The sequence below is a fragment of the Lygodium microphyllum genome, chromosome 18 (genome assembly GCF_053477565.2).
Source record: "Lygodium microphyllum isolate KBCC chromosome 18, Lygodium_microphyllum_v1.1.10, whole genome shotgun sequence".
NCBI lineage: Eukaryota > Viridiplantae > Streptophyta > Polypodiopsida > Schizaeales > Lygodiaceae > Lygodium > Lygodium microphyllum.
Genome location: NC_141152.1, coordinates 12,031,890 through 12,049,336, shown reverse-complemented (window position 1 = coordinate 12,049,336; position 17,447 = coordinate 12,031,890). Strand labels below are relative to the sequence as shown.

At 42.8% G+C, this 17,447-nt stretch overlaps 2 protein-coding genes across 2 annotated transcripts in view; one reads left to right on the top strand and one right to left on the bottom strand.

Annotated features, from left to right (window-relative positions):
• Positions 1-2,948: 2,948 nt before the first annotated feature.
• LOC148020588 (mediator of RNA polymerase II transcription subunit 11) overlaps positions 2,949-17,447 on the top strand; it is a 36,285-nt gene continuing 21,786 nt past the window's right edge. The window contains exons 1-2 of the mRNA XM_087698373.1: positions 2,949-3,103; positions 3,209-3,325. Of these exons, the coding sequence (XP_087554499.1) occupies positions 3,032-3,103; positions 3,209-3,325 (189 nt within the window). The 5' untranslated portion in view covers positions 2,949-3,031. The remainder of the gene's footprint in view (positions 3,104-3,208; positions 3,326-17,447) is intronic.
• LOC148020589 (uncharacterized) lies at positions 5,783-6,709 on the bottom strand. Its single transcript, XM_087699361.1, has one exon. The coding sequence runs from the start codon at positions 6,707-6,709 to the stop codon at positions 5,783-5,785; it is 927 nt and encodes a 308-aa protein (XP_087555487.1).

The window sequence follows — 17,447 nt, the reverse complement described above, 5'->3', positions numbered from 1 at the left end:
TTTTTGAGATATTCAAGAAAGGCTGCCAGTCCCATGTGGTACTCCATCATTGCTTCTTATAGCTCCTATCCCTGTTGTACCTGTGTGACTAGTTTTTTTTTGGTAAAATATAGCTGCATATGAGGAAAGAGAAAGAAAAAGGGCATACCTAAGCTTTGATACCAACTGTAATGAAGGAGACCTAGGAGAGAGAAGGAGAGAAGGGAGAGACTGTAGAGAGGAGAGAAAGAGGAAGTAGATGAGAGAAGAAGAGAGAGCAAGACAAAAAAAGAGAGTAGAAAGAGAAGGGAAGCCATGAAAGCTAGAAGGAAGGGCAAAAGAGAGACTTGATTATTGATAATCGATGCCATAATTGGATCTCCCAACAACTTAAATACCCCGTCAATATAACTAGGTCTTCCCGTGCTAACCCATTTCCTACCCGTCAATCCCCACTCTTTTACATCCTCCACATTATGGAGTTCAATAATGGGAGGAGATTGCTACCCCACTTAGTTTTGATTCTCTAAGTGCTCCAGTGTTATGGGGGTAAGAGACTAGCATCACTTTTGAGAATCACCAAAATCTCCCCCAAAATTAACTATATTAAAAAATGGATGAACTTCCCTTTATCATCATGTTAAGGTACTTCCTATGAAGAATTCAAAATAATGTCTTTGTTACACTACGAGTTTTTAAAAAAATTCATACAAGTAGTATTATATTGCTTCAAAAGTAAGTATTTACATCACTATATAGGGTAGATCCTACCAAAATTCTCATGGCTATTTTGTAGGTCTGGCTAAATGCTTTAAGTACTCTAAACAAAGCCTTAACCTCCACTAAACATTTTGTAAATGCATCTCCTATGTCATCCATACAAAAGCATGGGGGACCATGCACTCTTTTATTTCTAAGAGTCCATATCTGGTTTATGAGTACTGCTCTAATCAACCACATTCTCCATGTGGTTTCAAGTGAATTCCCTCAGTCACCTACTAGCATCGTTTGTTTGCATCAAATAGAAGAATGGAAACCTACTTGATATATTACGTTCTCAAATTTCCTCCATAGAGCCCTTACTCGTGGAAACTCCAAAACAAATGGCACAACATCTTCATTCTTTTTCCCACAAGGGGTTGTAGCTCTTGAACTTCACTAGTTTCTCCTCAGTTGGTAATTTGTTAAAAGCACCCTCCATAAAAGCAATATCAACTTGCTTGAGGGAGTGGCTTTCCATACCTTCACACTCCCATGATTCCAAGTCTTAAGTGAGTCATGAGAGAAAAACCTTCTCCCATGTGTTTTGCAACATGAGTAATAACTTGTTTTCTAAGGCTTTGAAATAACTTCTCCTCTTCATTTGATTGAGATTGGGCTTCCCAAAATAGCATAGTTCATTTAAATGATTGTCATCTCTAAGATAATAGAAGTTGGCCAGTCTTTCTTTTTATTCTTGAACATAGAATGCAACCATTTGAGCTGCACCGTGGAGAGGTTCCACTCACCACATCCCATGATTTCCCTTGCAAATTGCAATGGTCCCAAATACTCCCACCTAATAAGCCCTTTGGCAAAAATTCTAGCCACTAGTTTAGGAGCCCCTGTCTTGCTGTTGTATAATCCCCATTGTAGGTGTGATGCTTAAGTTAGATAGATTGGCTCAATGATGAATCACCCCTACAATAGCCTTCCTAACTAGCCTTGTCTATAACATGCCTCCAAGAGGTAACAAGAGTTTGCACAACCTTTGAGTGGTAATAATTTTATTTTTGTGCACATAAGTAGGTTTGCCTAGTTTGCTTCCAATCTAAGTTTTAACCAAATTGCACACTTTCTATGAAGTACTTGACCAGTATAGTCCAATGTTGGGGTTCCATTACTCTCCTAAGCAGTTGGAAGAAGCTTTTAGCTTTCTCCATGGGTTTATCTAAACCAAATCCACCTTCAATTTTTGATGTTATTACGTGCTCCCAACTAACTACTACCCATTGTCTATTGCCTTCATAACTCCAAAGGCAATTTTTGAACAACATTTCTACCTTATTCTAGGAAGCCTTAGAGAAGGGGAAGATGGAGCTAACAAAAACACTATAGGATGTTAGCACACTTTGTAAAATGATGATGCACCATTGTGCCACACTCTTATCCTTTGTTTTAACTTGGAGAAGAGCCAATTAAACCTGTGAGGTGTTGTGATATCCAATTTGATTGGGCAACCAAGATGTCTCACTACTTTCCTCAAATTGATGACCTTGAAGCCTTTATTAGGCAGTCGATTAGGCATACCATCCCAAGCTAAGTGGAAAACTTCCTTTTAACGGCACTCATCAAAAAGCCTAAAGTAGTCTTCATAAACTTGAAGGAGAGCATTGACAGATCTATAACTAGCTTCAATTAAATTACTATTATCATTGACAAACATTTGAGTGACAAAATGTTGGCTAGTTGGGAGACAAAGTCTAGTTATTATCCCCTATTCAAACTTACCATACAGTGCCCTTAGCAAAGGCTCAATTGCTTTTGCAAACAATGGTGGTGCAAGTGGGCACCCTTGTCGCATAAACCACTTGAGTAGGAAGCCTAGAGAGAGGTCACCATTTAATTGACACCTTCATTATAGCATTACTAAACAAAGTGTGAACCAAATTGTAGAATCCAATCCCAAATCTTAGGACATCCAAGACTTCGATAAAAGGTAAGGAGAATATCAAAGTGCAGGAAAGTAGTGCATGGTAAGACAAACTCTCATAAGAAACTCATTAACATGATGGTAATACAAACTTTGTTAATAAACTCATTAACACGTTACATGATGTCTACACGCCAAGTGATCAACTCATACTTGAAAAAGAAAGGTCTTCTAGATGACAATTTCAAAGAGATCCTACTTTTCATTCGTTGCTTTATTTTAAATTTGATTTGTGCTATCATGTTACCTTAGTGTACATTTCTATGGTATTCACATATAATGACATTACACGTCTAGTGATAACAAAAATGGCATAAATGCGGACGATTGAAAGCTAAATACCGTTTTGAGATTCAGAGGATGACTAGTGCCATCAGCACGACAGCTGCGTCGCAGTCCACTTCACTGCAGCGACTCTGCCATGTGGAGAAGGTGCGAATTCTGGCTTGGACGCCTAAAATAAGATCATGAATTCAATGAATGAGCAAGAGAGAGGACGCTGGGTGATTAAGTCATTCTGCTCTTCCCGTGCTGCAGAAGATCGTGCATGCAGTGGAGCTGGCAGGCGGCGTGATGGAAGAGCTTGCAAGCACATCGTGGCCACGGACTGATGTTGTCGCAGCCCAATGCCTTGAGTTCATGCAATCTGTCAAGGTGAGTTTTATTTTAAAGAAAAGAGAAATCTCATTAATAAACCTCAGCCAAAAGAGATCACGGTAAAAATACAGTACACGTGCTGTATAGGACAATAATGATCCATCATAAGGTGACAAGAGATAATCCAATACAATAAGTACCTCGGTCAAAAGATATCAAGGTAGGAATACAGTTTCAGGCCCTGTATACAATGATCCATTGTAAGGTAACAAGAAAAGCTAATCTAATATAAGGGCTGTGTGAAGAGCCAGTTAGGAGGTCTATAATACTTGGCTATTATGCAAGATAGAAAAGAGCTTGTATACATTGAAGGAAGCTCCAAAAGCTTGGTATGGTAGAATAGATGACCATCTCAAAAGTGAAGGACTTCAAAAGAGTGATGTTGCCTATACTCTCTATTACAAGATTAAAGGAAATAGTAGATACAGGTCTAGATCGCAGGGAAGGTGATTAGCTCACAGACATGGCGATAACTCTTCTCTTAGAGTTATTGCTCTGATTTAGTGCATTTTATTCTGCCTTGATTGCTTCAGGGAGGGCTGATGCCCTTTAGTGGGAGGAGTTGGTTTTCAGCCAGCTGGTTGCTTTGAAGTTCAACATTGATAAAGAGTTTAAGGTAATATTTTTGCTATGCACTTTACCCGAAAGTTGAGACACTTTTAGGATAGCAATAAGTAACTCCAATACTATATTGTTATATTTAGATGTGGATAGCTTTTTACTCATGGAAGAGCTAAATAGGCAAAATAATTCAGCAAGCAAGTCTTCCAATGCATTGCATACTAGAGGCAGATCCTAGTAGAAGGGCAAGTTTGAAAACAAAGCACGCAACAAGTCTTGTGGAAAAAGAGTGCCATCATTGTGGCAAGAAAGGGCAGTTTAAGCGGGATTGCTTTAAGTGGAAAAAAGAGAAGGGCAAGGGCAAAAGCACTAATGATAGCAAAGATGAGAAAAAGGGCAACCAACATGCAAAGAAGAGCAATGTAAAGATAGAGGAAGTCGATGCAGTTAGTCATGAGAGTGATAGTGGCAGTGATGTACTCTTTGCTTCTTCTTTTAGTGCACAACCATTGATTGCAAATTCTAATGATGACATGCGCACTTGGATTTTTTATTCAAGTGCTTCATTCTATGTGACACCACACCGTAAGTGGCTTTCTGACTACATTGGTGGTAGACATGGTGTTGTTCACTTGGGGGATAACTATGCATGTGACATTGTAGAGATTGACAGTGTGCAGTTGGCATTTCAATATGGTTGAGTATTCACCTTGCATAATGTGAGGCATGTACCCTAGCTCAAGAAGAGCTTGATAAGTATAAGGCAGCTAGATTATGAAGGCTATCACACCACTTTTGGGGATGACAAATGGAAGATAAGGGATCTAGGATTGTTGCTAAAGACTCTAAGAATGACACTTCGTATCCATTACATGTATCCATACAATCTTGTCTCATATTGCATTACCCCATGGATTTTGGGTAGAGGTTGTTATGACAATCATACACTTGATAAATCGGTCACCGAATAGGTCTTTGGAAGGGAGAGTCCCTCAAGTAGTGTGGTTGGATAAGCCATCTTCGTATGTAGACTTGAGAGTTTTTGGCTGCGGAGCATTTGTGCATATACGCAAGGAACAATGTAACGAATTGAAGTCAAAGTCCTGTAAACGCATTTTCCTAGGATATGGTGACGAGGGTGAAATGGGGTATTGCTCACATAGGAGTATCGATGATTCATAGTAGGCATAGAAACATGAAACGGGGAACGGGGATGGGGACAGGGACGGGAACGCCAAACCTAGGGAACGGGGACGTGGGAACGGGAACGGCATTTAAAAAATCAAAATTCATGAAAAAAATTTAATATTTCACTTATAATCCATGTGGACTCTGGAGTGTTAAAACTTAAAACCAAGGTATATAATCCACAAGGACAAATCATTTTAAGTTTTAACTTTAAGATATCATGCATTATTCTAAAACTACTCATTAGAAATTGAATTACAACTTACAAGGCTCAAGAGGTAAGCTATTCAATTATAAATAATAAAATCCATAATACATATGCCAAAAAATCATAAATGATAAAACAATGGACAATGAACTAAACTTTAAAGTCTAAGCTAAAAGAACATGCCTATGGTACCATTGCCAAAAAACTTAAAAGATTACAAATATGAAATTGAAGTCTAATCTTTGAAAGAACATGCTCATTGCCCCAAAAAAGACTACAAATATAAAGTCTAATCTCTAGACTGAAGCAAAATGCGGCATGCCAAAATAGCCCAAAGGGCAACTGCAAGACTGCAAGACTCAAGTACAAATATAATATCGGCATGGCACAACTGTCAACAGCCCAAGTGTCACAGTGTCATCAATGATCATAATATCATATATAATGTAAATGTGTCATGACTCATGTATCATGAGACTCGTGATAAGTAAGCTAAATCAAAGATCATGATCATGATCTGAGGCTACTCTAGCCACTCCTGAAGTGCCAGCCTCATCATCATGTGTACCATGAATTGCTGCATCTCCCTCAACATCAGCATGTGTCTCCTCTTCTTGCTGCATCTCCCACTCTGTGAATGGATCAGGCTTTGTTGTCATACTGTTACATAACATCCTTAAATTAGCACTAATGAATACTAGATCGTTTGCCCTCTCCACACCAAGACAGTTCCTCTTCTTTGAAGCAATGTGAGCGTAGGTACTCCACAATTGCTCCAAATAAGAGGAGCTAACTGACTGACTCAAAATATGGATGGCTAGTTGCTGCAACTCAGGACCATCCGAACCATAGTCCTCCCACCATAAAGCTGCCCCAATCTTACAGCGATTCTCCTGTGCATCCCCACAACCAAAAGAACCCCGAAAGGTCCTATAACATGAAAGCTGATCTCTGATCTTTCGTCTAGTGCCATGATCAGGCACTAGACGAGACAATATAAGTCTCCATGCATCCATAACCTCAGTGTCATTCTCCTGACCCTTGCCCTGGAACTCAGGATCCACAACAAATGCAGCTGCATGCATGGGTGAGCTATAGGAGTTCCACCTCGTCACAACTAAATGGTGTATTTCCTCATACGCCTCATCATTTGGTGCCAACTCCTGCAACTTTTCATTCAGCCTATCCATAGCCTCATATACCTTGCCAATGCAAGGTTGCATAGCATCCATAACCCTCAATAAATGTACAATGGGTGATACCATAGCATCTATCCGGTTTACATCATCCCAAAAAGTGGAGTTATTTGCTTTCTCCAAGCATAAGATACCTGTAGGAGTATCTGCCAATGTTGATGAGGTAAACTCATCACTAAGAAATAACTGCCTCAAGGCACCACTGCATTTTCTTAACCTGCCTAGCATCAAAAAGTTAAAGGCAAATCTGGTATCAGAGTATTTTAAAAGTGTCTTCTTCGACCGCAAAGAGAAGTGATGACAAAGAAACTGGTGATTCAAAACAAAGCTAACCATTTGAGCTTGAAACTGTGATATGCGGATAATATCCCTGAATAATAGCACCTGCTGCCCTATTTGCAGGCTCTTCATTTGCAACAAATCCCACAACATGCTCTGGGCCAATAAGCTCAACACCTGTAACCCACTCTGCTGCAAGTACATCTGCTGACTTTCCTGTCCCCGATGCATCATGTGAAGATATGAAATACATTTCTCCACGAGAATAAGCAACCATACCATGAATGGATCGCTTGCGTGTATCACTCCAACCATCAGCAATCAAGGAAACTCCATTTTTAGCCCACATGCTCTTTCTAGTCATTGCTGCTTGCTCAACAAGGCGCTTTTCCTTGTCGAGCAAAGTGGTGCGTAAGGTCTCTGATGATGGAGGTACATACGAAGGGCCATACTCACCAATCTTCTTGCACATCAATTTAAAATACTCTGACCTGGCTGCACGAAATTGAATGTGGTCATGATAAAAAAAGCGTGCCACTGATGTATCCACCTCTTCCTTCTTTTTGGGATCCCAACTAGCATCAAGTGTGCTTTGTCTACGTGCAACATGTGGCGTTGTTGATGCCATGGCCGATGCAATGCCTGCAGTAGGTGTGGAGGTAGCACTTCCTGATACTGACCTTGCTCTAGATACATCTGATGGGGATGGTGTCACAAAAGTTGCAGGGTCAACTGCAACACGTCGTGGTCTAGATGCAAGATAAGCTTGTTGACCTACTACACGGTCACGAAGCTCCCTTTGCTTCTCCAAGGTCACATTTGGACAAAATTGCACCTCTGAATTTGGCTCATGTAGGAGATGAGCTCGGACCTGATTATGCATAAATATTAAAATGGAACAAGTGGCAATTGGTAGTCCATATTCTAATATTTAAGCAACTTGGAAAAAAATCAATAAAAATTTGAAATACAAATGCTCGGCTCAATGGATTACCTTGTTTGCTCCACTAGTTCGCTTGTATGGGCAAAGCTTGCAAGTCCATGGTCGAGATCCTCCACCACTCAAAGGGCGGTTAGCATTTACTTCTTCCCACCATGACCAATCATCAGACCTTCCTCGACTACCAACCCGACGAGCGGGGCGGGAAGATGAAGCCATTTATGATTTCAGGCTGAAAATTGAAGATTCAAGAGTCGAGAGAAGGAAAAATTGAAGGCTGGAAATTGAAGGCTCGAGAGAAGGGAGAAGGCTCAAGAGTCAAGACTCACTCAAGAGTCGAGAGAGAAGGGAAGACTCAAGAGAAGAGGAGAAGAAGGAAGAGAAGGAAGAAGGTTCAAGGAAGAAGGAAGAAGAGAAGGGAGAAGTGAAGAGAAGGTAGAAGGAAGAAGAGAAGGAAGAGAAAGAAGAGAAAGAAGAAGAAGGAAGAGAAGGAAGAGGTTGGAGGTGGGAGGAGAAAGAAGAGAAAGAAGAAGAAGGAAGAGAGGGAAGAGAAGGAAGAGAAGAAAGAAGAAGAAGGAAGAGAATGAAGGTGGCTGGGCCGCTGGCCGCTGGGGGCAGGATGCAGGCGGGTCCCGGGAGCAGGATGCAGGCGGGAGTAGAACGCGAAGAGCAGGATGCAGGCGGGAGTCTGGGCGCCGGGCGGGAGTAGAATGCGAAGCGCAGGCGGATGTAGAATGCGGGCGACCGGGCGCAGGTAAGTTTCGCCTACCACGTGGCGTTCACTGTCCCATTTCAGACAGGGAACGTAGCAGGGCGTTCCCTGTTTGAAACGGGACAGGGAATGTTCCATCATTTGGGAACGCGGTCCATGACGGATACATTCCGGGGACGGCGATTCCACATGCCGGGGGGCCGTTCCGGCCGTTTCCTGTCACTATGGTAGTAGGACACTGGGGCACTTTTTACTCTTCGTAAGAGAGGTTTTTTCCCCAGTTACATTATTCTCTATTTGTGTGTTTATGTTACACAGTTCGGTCACTTACCACACTTTTGGGTGTGAACGCACCTTAAGGCACTTACACAACCCTAAGATCTAAGGGTTACACTTTGTACTTGTTTTACACACTTTGAATCTAATCGTATGTCGAGCCGAGTCTACATTCTTATTCTCTCTCTATTGTCCACTCTGTGTACTGAGCTTGGAGTTGCTATCTCCATCTTAAACATTTGGTATCAGAGCTCAGGTTGCTGAGGCTAGGCTCACCAGCCTAGTTGGGCGATCTCTCTACTAGCTGCAGCACCAGCCTCTGCTGCCCCTGACTAGTTGCCTGCAGGTAGCGTAGCTAGTGCTGCCTGATTGCTCTGCTAGCACTGACAGCTCCAGCCGCCTTGTTCAGTCTTGCACCACCCTGTTCACTCCTCCACAACTCCTCCAGGCAGTGCCGCTTGTGCTGCCTGATTGGCCAGCAGTTGCTGCCAGCCCCACCAGTTCCTCCTTCAGTTGCCGTGAGCTGTCGCCAGCTCTTCCAGCTTGTCTAGGCTGCGACCTGCCAGCTTGGGCAGCCCTGTCCATACTTTCAGCATACATAGCTCAAGCTCGACTCATCTCAGCTTGTTTTCGGCGGTCACAAGTATATTTTATAATTTCATTCAAAAAATTAGAGCTACAACAAGGGGCTTCTACAAGGAAAGGTGCATTTTTGCTTCAGTGAGTGCTTTCGGGTACAAATTGCAGAAATTTCTTGGGATTCAGATAAAAAATTTAGGGCTTTTGCATGTTTGGCAGACATTGGCATATGTATTGAAGTTTTGTTAGGGGTAAAGGTGCATGTGCATAGCTGCTTGTGTATTAGTTACATTGACAATACTTGCATATCCACACACCTATACATTGCAAGTGGCGGGTGCCCATCACTGTCACTTCATTCTTTATTCTTTCAATAACATTTGAATAAAGGGAACACCAATCACACATTGTGATTGTTGGAGTTTTCACTTCTTGTGTGTCTCTCTCTCTTGCTCTTACTCCTTCCACCATAGCTCTTGCTTCCGCTCCGTGCTTCCAATTCAGGGCTCACTCCCTTCAACTAGTATGAGAGCTTTCTTCTCCGTGAGCTCTGACAGCTTCTATTCAAGCTACCTATAGCAGGGATTCACTATTGGCAGCCATTGCTTTATCTCTTGAGGTTCGTATTATCAAAAGATGGCGTACCAGTGAGATAGTAGGGTTTGCGGGGAGGAACACGGAGTGAACTTTGTAAACATGGAGAAGAGAGAAGAAACTTTGATGAATGGAATGACGAAGTTTTGAATCATGGAGTGAATATGATACAAGGGAACAATGGTGCCGTAGCACAAGGAAGATGATGAAGACAGCCGCAAACCACGAACCACAGTGTCCTCCTGAAGAGGTGTGAGGGTAGTGGAGAGGCTGGAGAGAAGAGGTGACGGACTGAATGAATCAACCGTAAGGAATGAATGAGAGAGTGGCCTATAAATAGGCACAGTCAGTCTAGGATGGCACCCCTTTTTGGGGCTGCAAACCCTAAATGCAAAACGCATAAACACAAAAAACGCAAACTGTGGGTGAAGGGTTTCTCAACATGTATCAGTTGTCTATTGCTCCAGTACTCATCATAACCTCTTCAGGCCTAATCTAGGACTGTAGTAGAGGTCATTCATCACTGTTTTCAACCCTATTGTGGGCAGCAAAGGCAGCAGCAACTCCACACCAGTTTGCACCAGTTTGCAGGCTGATTAGGACAGCAACACTCCTCCAACATTTCGTTCTCATTGGGCTGCTCACTGAGCACTTACAACTCCTCTTGGATGCTCATCATTGGCCTTGGCATTGGCTTTAACTCTGAGCATTGAGATTGGGCACCTCGTATTCAGTTCATTGATTGTGTATTCAGCATACAGTCTGTAATAACAGGTCAGGCCCTTGTCATTGATGCCTCTTACTCAGTGGCGATGCATAAATGATGTCCATTCATGCTTGGTTGATGCCCGTACATTTGGGGATACTTATCCATTGATTGGAGATTATTTCAGAGCTGATTTAAACACTGTTCTTGCTTAGTTTGACAGAGATTTAGCTGCTGTTTATAACAGGGCTGAAGCTTATTTTATCAGTGAAAGCATATGCCTATTGCTCTCGGGTGCTTACCGACTACTTGGGTTGATATATCAATGCTTATGGTTCATGTTACATGCCTTGTCATGTTTCTGACTTGCTTTTGAGCTGAGATTGGAGCTTTGAATCTTGATATTGACTATCATTCACTGTTATGTATGTCTGTTTGATGCTCCACTAAGAGCTTTCCAAGTTACTTGGGTTGGATGCTCCGAGATATATGCTACTTGGATGTTGGATGTATGGATGCCTTCCACAAAATGTTCTGAGCTTTGTTTGCTTGTCTAGCATTTGACTTTTGTTCCAGTGGGAGCCACTACTTGACACTTGGATATTACATTGAGCATTTGATTATGTAGTTGAGCTTGAGGGTCTTCTAGTGAGACCATGGGACTTGGTGACATATACATGCTTTATGTATGCAGTTCATGCTTAGTGGGTTAATCTAACATTCCTCTTGGGCCGGCACCTATCTCTGTCACAATATTGTCAATGATGTATGCATCTTGGTTGGTTATGTGTTGAGCTTCCATTACATTGCTCAGTTCGTTGTGCCTTTAGTTGGTCTCTTTTGTTACCCGTGAGACCCACTCTATGCATGATGGTTATGCCTATGGAATGTATCTCAGTTTGACACACTGACTCTTTGACAGTTCTTGGTGCCAGTCACATATTCACTCGCTGCTAGTTGGAGCTATTCCTTGGCAGTTGTAGTTTGTTTTATATTGGTGATTGCCCATCTTTTGCATTGATTTCTTACTTCTATACTTCATTTTCAACATGCTGTAATTGCAGTTTACTGCACTATTTATGCGGGCAGTCACCTCCATTTGATAGCTCTTTGCATTTGGATTGTGGATAGTTCATTACTTGGTCAATACCCATTGTTTTCAGCTTGATTTAGCAGTGGTTTTCGGGCTATTTTGCAGTAATTACAGCAGCTTGTTTTGACAGTTTGTGCACTTCTTTGCCTTCATTATGGCTGGTGGCTCGAGTGATAGTGCTATCTTTAATATTGACAAGATGGATGACACCAACTACAAGTATTGAAAAGCCCAAATCTGGTAAGTTTTAGTGCAAAAAATGCAGGTTAGGCCTTTGAAACACAAGGGTGTCAAGCTTGAACCTATTGATGTAGAGGATTGGGTTGAATTAGATGAGCTATGTAAGTCCACCATCATATTGTCCCTCTCTAAGCAGGTGCTCTATAATGTTCTCTCTTATGGGCAGCTCGCATGGGACTTACGGAAAAAGATTCGTAATGTCTATGACCAGGCTCCAGCAGAGCCCCGCTTCTTAGATGTATCGGCTGAAGCAACTCAAGGACCTTCTCATGAAGGAGGGCACTTCTATGTCATCTCACTTAATGAGTTTCATTCCATTATCGATCTTTTGTCTTTGCAGGGGATTAAATTCAAGGACACTCTACTCCCCTTGTTTCTCTTAGTTACACTGCTTGAATCATGGGATACATTTCGTACTGCTATGTGTGCTAACATACCTACTGATGGGGTACAGTCGCAAGATGTAGAGAGTACAATCTTGACGTAAGAGGTTAACAAAAATAATATAGATGCTTTTAGCATCTCTCATATTTTGACAATTAGAGGTAATAATGGTAGGGGTGGTAACGTTCGTTGTGGGAGAGACTCTCAATGCTCTCAATTACGTGGACAGTGTCGTAGTAAGTCCCATGGCCGTTAGTCCTCATTGACTTCTCATTATTGTGGGAAAGCAAAACATATTCGGCCGCAGTTCCATAAAATGCGCAAAGACAAGCGCAAGGAAAAGGGCAAGGATAAAGTACAGGACAACAATGATAATCGTAGCATTGTCTCTAGCAAGTTAGGTGTTAAGATTGAAGAGATTAATGTTGTACAGATTGATTTTGATGATGATTTCATAGTTGAAGCTTCTTCTCTTGATTCTTCACAGCTGGCTGATGCTTTGTTAGGATATACTCACAGACTGGTTTCACTCCTATTGCCATATGTCTTTGTTGATACTTTGGATGATATAGGTTATGTAGTTTCTTTTGGTGATTCCTTATGGAAGATTATCCGTGAGAATCTTGTCATTACACGTGGTGCTAAGTCCAATATTCTCTACCCCTTGCTTGTATCTGGGTTAGTTGACTATATTTTGACAATGAATGTAGTTTCACATGTATCTCCGTGGCATCGTCGCCTTGGGCACATGTCTTTGAAAGGAATGAAAATGGTTGCCTGTTTGCAGTATCTTTCGCCCCTTGACTATAAATGTTTCAAGTCTTGTGATCATTGTTTATATGGCAGATAGACACACAATACACATAAAAAGTTTGGTATGACACGTATGGGTGAGCCTTTGGCTCTTGTTCATTCGGATGTATATGGTCCCATCATGTGTCTCTCTCTCTCTTGCTCTTGCTCCTTCCACCATAGCTCTTGCTTTCACTTTGTGTTTCCACTTCAGGGCTCATTCCCTTCAAGTTTCAATCTGAAATTGACTGAAATTGTGGACATTGGACAATCAAATTTTGGGGCTTTTATGTTTCCAATGTTGTTGAGCACTGTTTTTGCATTGGGCAGTGTGCTACTTGCTGAAATCTGTAAAAATTTCAGCACATTGGGATAGTAGTGATCAAGTGTGACACAATTTTGTTAATTTCAACTCGACGTTTGCTGTAATTTCTGAATTTTTACAGATTTTCAGGTTAATCCAACTTTGGTTATTGCTCTTGTGCCTTTTGGAAGAGTGACATTTATCATGGCCAATCAAGGACAGAGTGATGTATTCACTTATGTATCTAAAGAGGATAGATTGGATGACAATAACTATTCTTTGTGGTTCTTCATGATGAATAATGTGCTCGTCGCTAAAAATCTTTGGGAGTATAATAGTGGTGAAGAAGTTTGTCCTGGAGTTGTGGTTCCTGCAACTCCTCCCCAAGGAGGACGTGGTTAGAGGCTAGCTCTAGCTCAGCCACTACCCCAAAGAACAACTGCATAGAAGACTTGGGACACTTGGATGCCCAAGCATTGTCACTTATTGCATTGGTAGTTCAACAGTCCATAATCTCGCATATATGGTTTGCTACTTCTTCACGAGTAGCATGGCTTGCACTTGAGCAAGTGTTTGCTGGAAAAAATGAGACACATTTCTTTCTTGAAAAGAAGCTTGAAAATGTGAAGTTGGACGAAGATGATGCTGTGTAAGATCATCTTTACAAAATTCAGGACTTGCATGAGCAGTTAATAAATGTAGATGAGTGTTATTGTGATGCACAGATGATCTCTACTACTTTGAATTCCTTGCCACCTTCTTATTTGGCCTTTCACACGGCATTGAATCTCACAATGAGAATTTCTCTGTAGCTACTCACCTTACTTCAGTTGGTTAGTTTGTTGTTGGAAGAAGAGCAAACAAAGAAGAACAATGGGGTGGATGTTGTAGCCTCAGAACAGGCTTTTATGGCAAGATAGAAGGGCAAGGGTGTGAAGAAAACTGCTAGGTTTTGCACTGAGGACACACAGTGTACGATCACGACAGAAACATAAAGAGACAGACACAGACACAGAGGGCAAAACTCAAATTCTAAACGCAAAACTCAAAACTTAAACACAAACAGAAAAAGGGAGGGAGAGAACATAACTTTGAAGTGAATGAATGCTGTAAATGAATGTAAGAGTGTACAGTGTGCTCAAGGCCAGAGCAATGTTAGAGTGTGATGTCCACCGGAGATGGATCCCAAGTTTGTGACCACCAGTTGAAGTGTAGGAGTGCTGAATAGTGAATGGCAGCAAGCTGATCACCAAAACTCAGCAGTATGGAGGCTAGAAACTAGTAAACGCAGCAGTGTACCGCCAATTGGAGGCTGACAACTGTGCATAGTTGCTGTAAACAGCAGGTTGAAATTGTGTCTGATGTGGTTGGCGATGACTAGATGATCAGATTGTAGTAGATGATGATGTCGCCAGTAGTTGACGTCAGCACGGATGAAGGTGCCAGCAACAGGAGCAAATACGGATGGAGTGGCAGCAGTCTCGAGGGCTGGACAGCCACATGGGAGGAGGCTGATGGCTGAAATCTGCATGTGGAGTGAGAAACCTGTACAGACGGAAGAAGGCTGAATGGGGATAGCTTGTCTATTTATAGATGTGGAAGGGCGCCCAAAAAATTAGGGTTTCCACTGAACTCTCTCGAACCGCTCCCCGTTTTAGGGTTATACTCTTAAAGAGCATTTTTAGTGTGTTTTGGGGCTGTTTAAGAGGCTAATCAGCAAGTAATGCATGTTTTAGCTCAACACCCCCTCTCAGGCCCAAAACTGAGCCGAAAGGTTAGGCCAACCACTGTGATGTTTATTGACCCTAAGGCGTCCCATCCCAAAGCAGCTAGGGCATCGGACAAAGGATGCACGAACCATGAAAGGAACGGTGCGCATCCCCACGTCTCTAGCCCAGGTAGGACCAAACCAATCTGCAAGTTAGTCCTACACTAAAAGACAAAACCCTGCAAAAGAGATGAGAATCTGCAAACATAGAGGTTAGTGGTGAGATGCTCCAAAGCAAAACATAACAGAAAGAAAATCTAACTCAAAGTAAATGCAATGATGTGGATGTGTGTAAGTAAATGTAGCGGAAGTCAAAAGAATGAAAAAGCTAAGGACAATGAATCCTATGGGCCCGACTCTAAAGTGCAAAAAATGAATGCTAGACTGACCTAGGGTATCTGAAAGGACCTAGAGACATGCTAGTCTAAGAAGGTGGCTACCATTGCGTACGTCCAGTAGCAGGCTTTGTTAAGGGAATGCCTGACAAGGTGGAGAGGAAGATGAGATGGATGCATAAAGTGCAACGGGATCAAAACCTGCAGACCAATCAGCCAGTCCCTCAGGGGTAGTGAAAGAGATGGGCTGCTGAGGCTGTACTCGAGCCACATGTCCAGCAGTAACAACAAGTGGTGAAGGAGCAGATGAAGCAGGAGTGGAAGGCGTAGCCCCACTGGACTGTGCAGTTGCAGCGGTCTGCTGAGGCTTTTTAGGTGGGAGACCTTGGGCCTTGGAGCGATACTCCTCGTCCATATGGCCTGCTCTCTTGCAGTGTGTGCAAAACCAGTTTTTCTTAGGGAGTTGCTGCCAGGTAGGTCTAGATTCTTGGGTTCCATCTCTGAGGAAGAGGAGTCACCCTTTGATTGGCTTGCCTTCACATCTTGTGAGTTCTTGCCACTAGTGGTTTTCCCTCCCGCCGAAGAAGAGGCAACCAATCCCCTCTGCTCTGAATAAGGCTGTGATGAGGATTTCTTGTGGACTTGATCATTCAGCCTTGTGTAACACAAGAACTGGCACTCAAACTCGTAGAAGGTTGGCAATCGAGGTTGGGAGATGATGTGTTGAATGAAATTGAAGTACTTTTCAGGCAACTTATTCAAGAAGAATGTAACCTGATCGACATCTGAGTTGGGAGAGCCAGTAGTGGCGAACTCAACAAGTAACGGCCTATATTCAGCTAGCTTGACTTTCAGATCATCCCCTTCCTTAATAGAGAACTCTTGAAGCTCAAAGTCGAGATTGATGCGCCGAGTACTATCACGAGTCGCATAGCGGTCAAGAAGGTGACTCCAACGCTTTGACACGAGCGAGAAGTGCTGCAGAGTGACACTCAGGAAGCAATCCCTGCATCAGCTCAACATTGGTTGTGGCATTGCGGGCTCTCCATTGACGGATGTAATCAGGGTGAGCTAGCCGGCATAGGCTCTTGACCAATGACGAGGTCCCAAAGACCTTGAGACTCAAGCACTTGTTGCATGAAATTAGACCAAGTGTGAAATTTGAGCCGTTAAAACATGCCTTATCCGTGAAGGCATTCTTGGCCGTTGCAACAGGAGTGGTAGTGCTCGGAGATGGATAGTGTGAAAAAGTGTAGTGTGGCTAGGATGGGGGAGTGGAGTACACTTGGAAATGGGCCCCAGAGTGCCCACCTGGTATGTGGGTAGTGTGCAAGGTGGATCCATAGGTAAGGATGGGCTGACTAGGCATGGGCATGGCAGCCACATGAGGAACCCAAGGAGATGGGATGGGAACACGGGAAGCAGAAGATGAGAATCCCTGTGGAGGTGTAACCCAAGGAGAGTGTGAAGACGCACCATAAGCTGAGGATAGGAACCCCTACGTATGAGTGGTCATGGGAGATGTGAAGCTGGGGATAGCGAGGGGGATGCCCATCACAGTCTACCAGGAGTTATGGGTGTGCTCATTTGCTGAAAGGTGAGAGGCACTGCATTAAAGGGTGGCATTTCCCCTAACGAAGTACCATGGTGCAAAGAGTTAGAGAATGGGGTGGAGAAGGAAAAGGTGCTAGGAGCGGAGATGGAAGATCCAACCCCTAGGGTGTGTGATGTAGATGTGGAGTGTAATCCAAGGTTTTGGAAAGATGATGAGAGGTGATCAAGGTGTGATATAGAAGAGGGTGGGATGGGAGGAAAGTGAGAAGTGTGTGATATGCTCAAATGAAACAGAAGCTGTAGATGTACCTGAATTCCGTCTGCTTCGTGAGCCCCCTCTATTGAAGTTTACATACGCAAAGCCATCCGGATCCTATACCTCAAAAGAAGAAACATGTGAGGGTTTTGAT

Bases quoted from the DNA above. Each gene is read 5' to 3' on its own strand.
- LOC148020589 (XM_087699361.1), bottom strand. From the start codon at position 6,709: ATGCTAGGCAGGTTAAGAAAATGCAGTGGTGCCTTGAGGCAGTTATTT.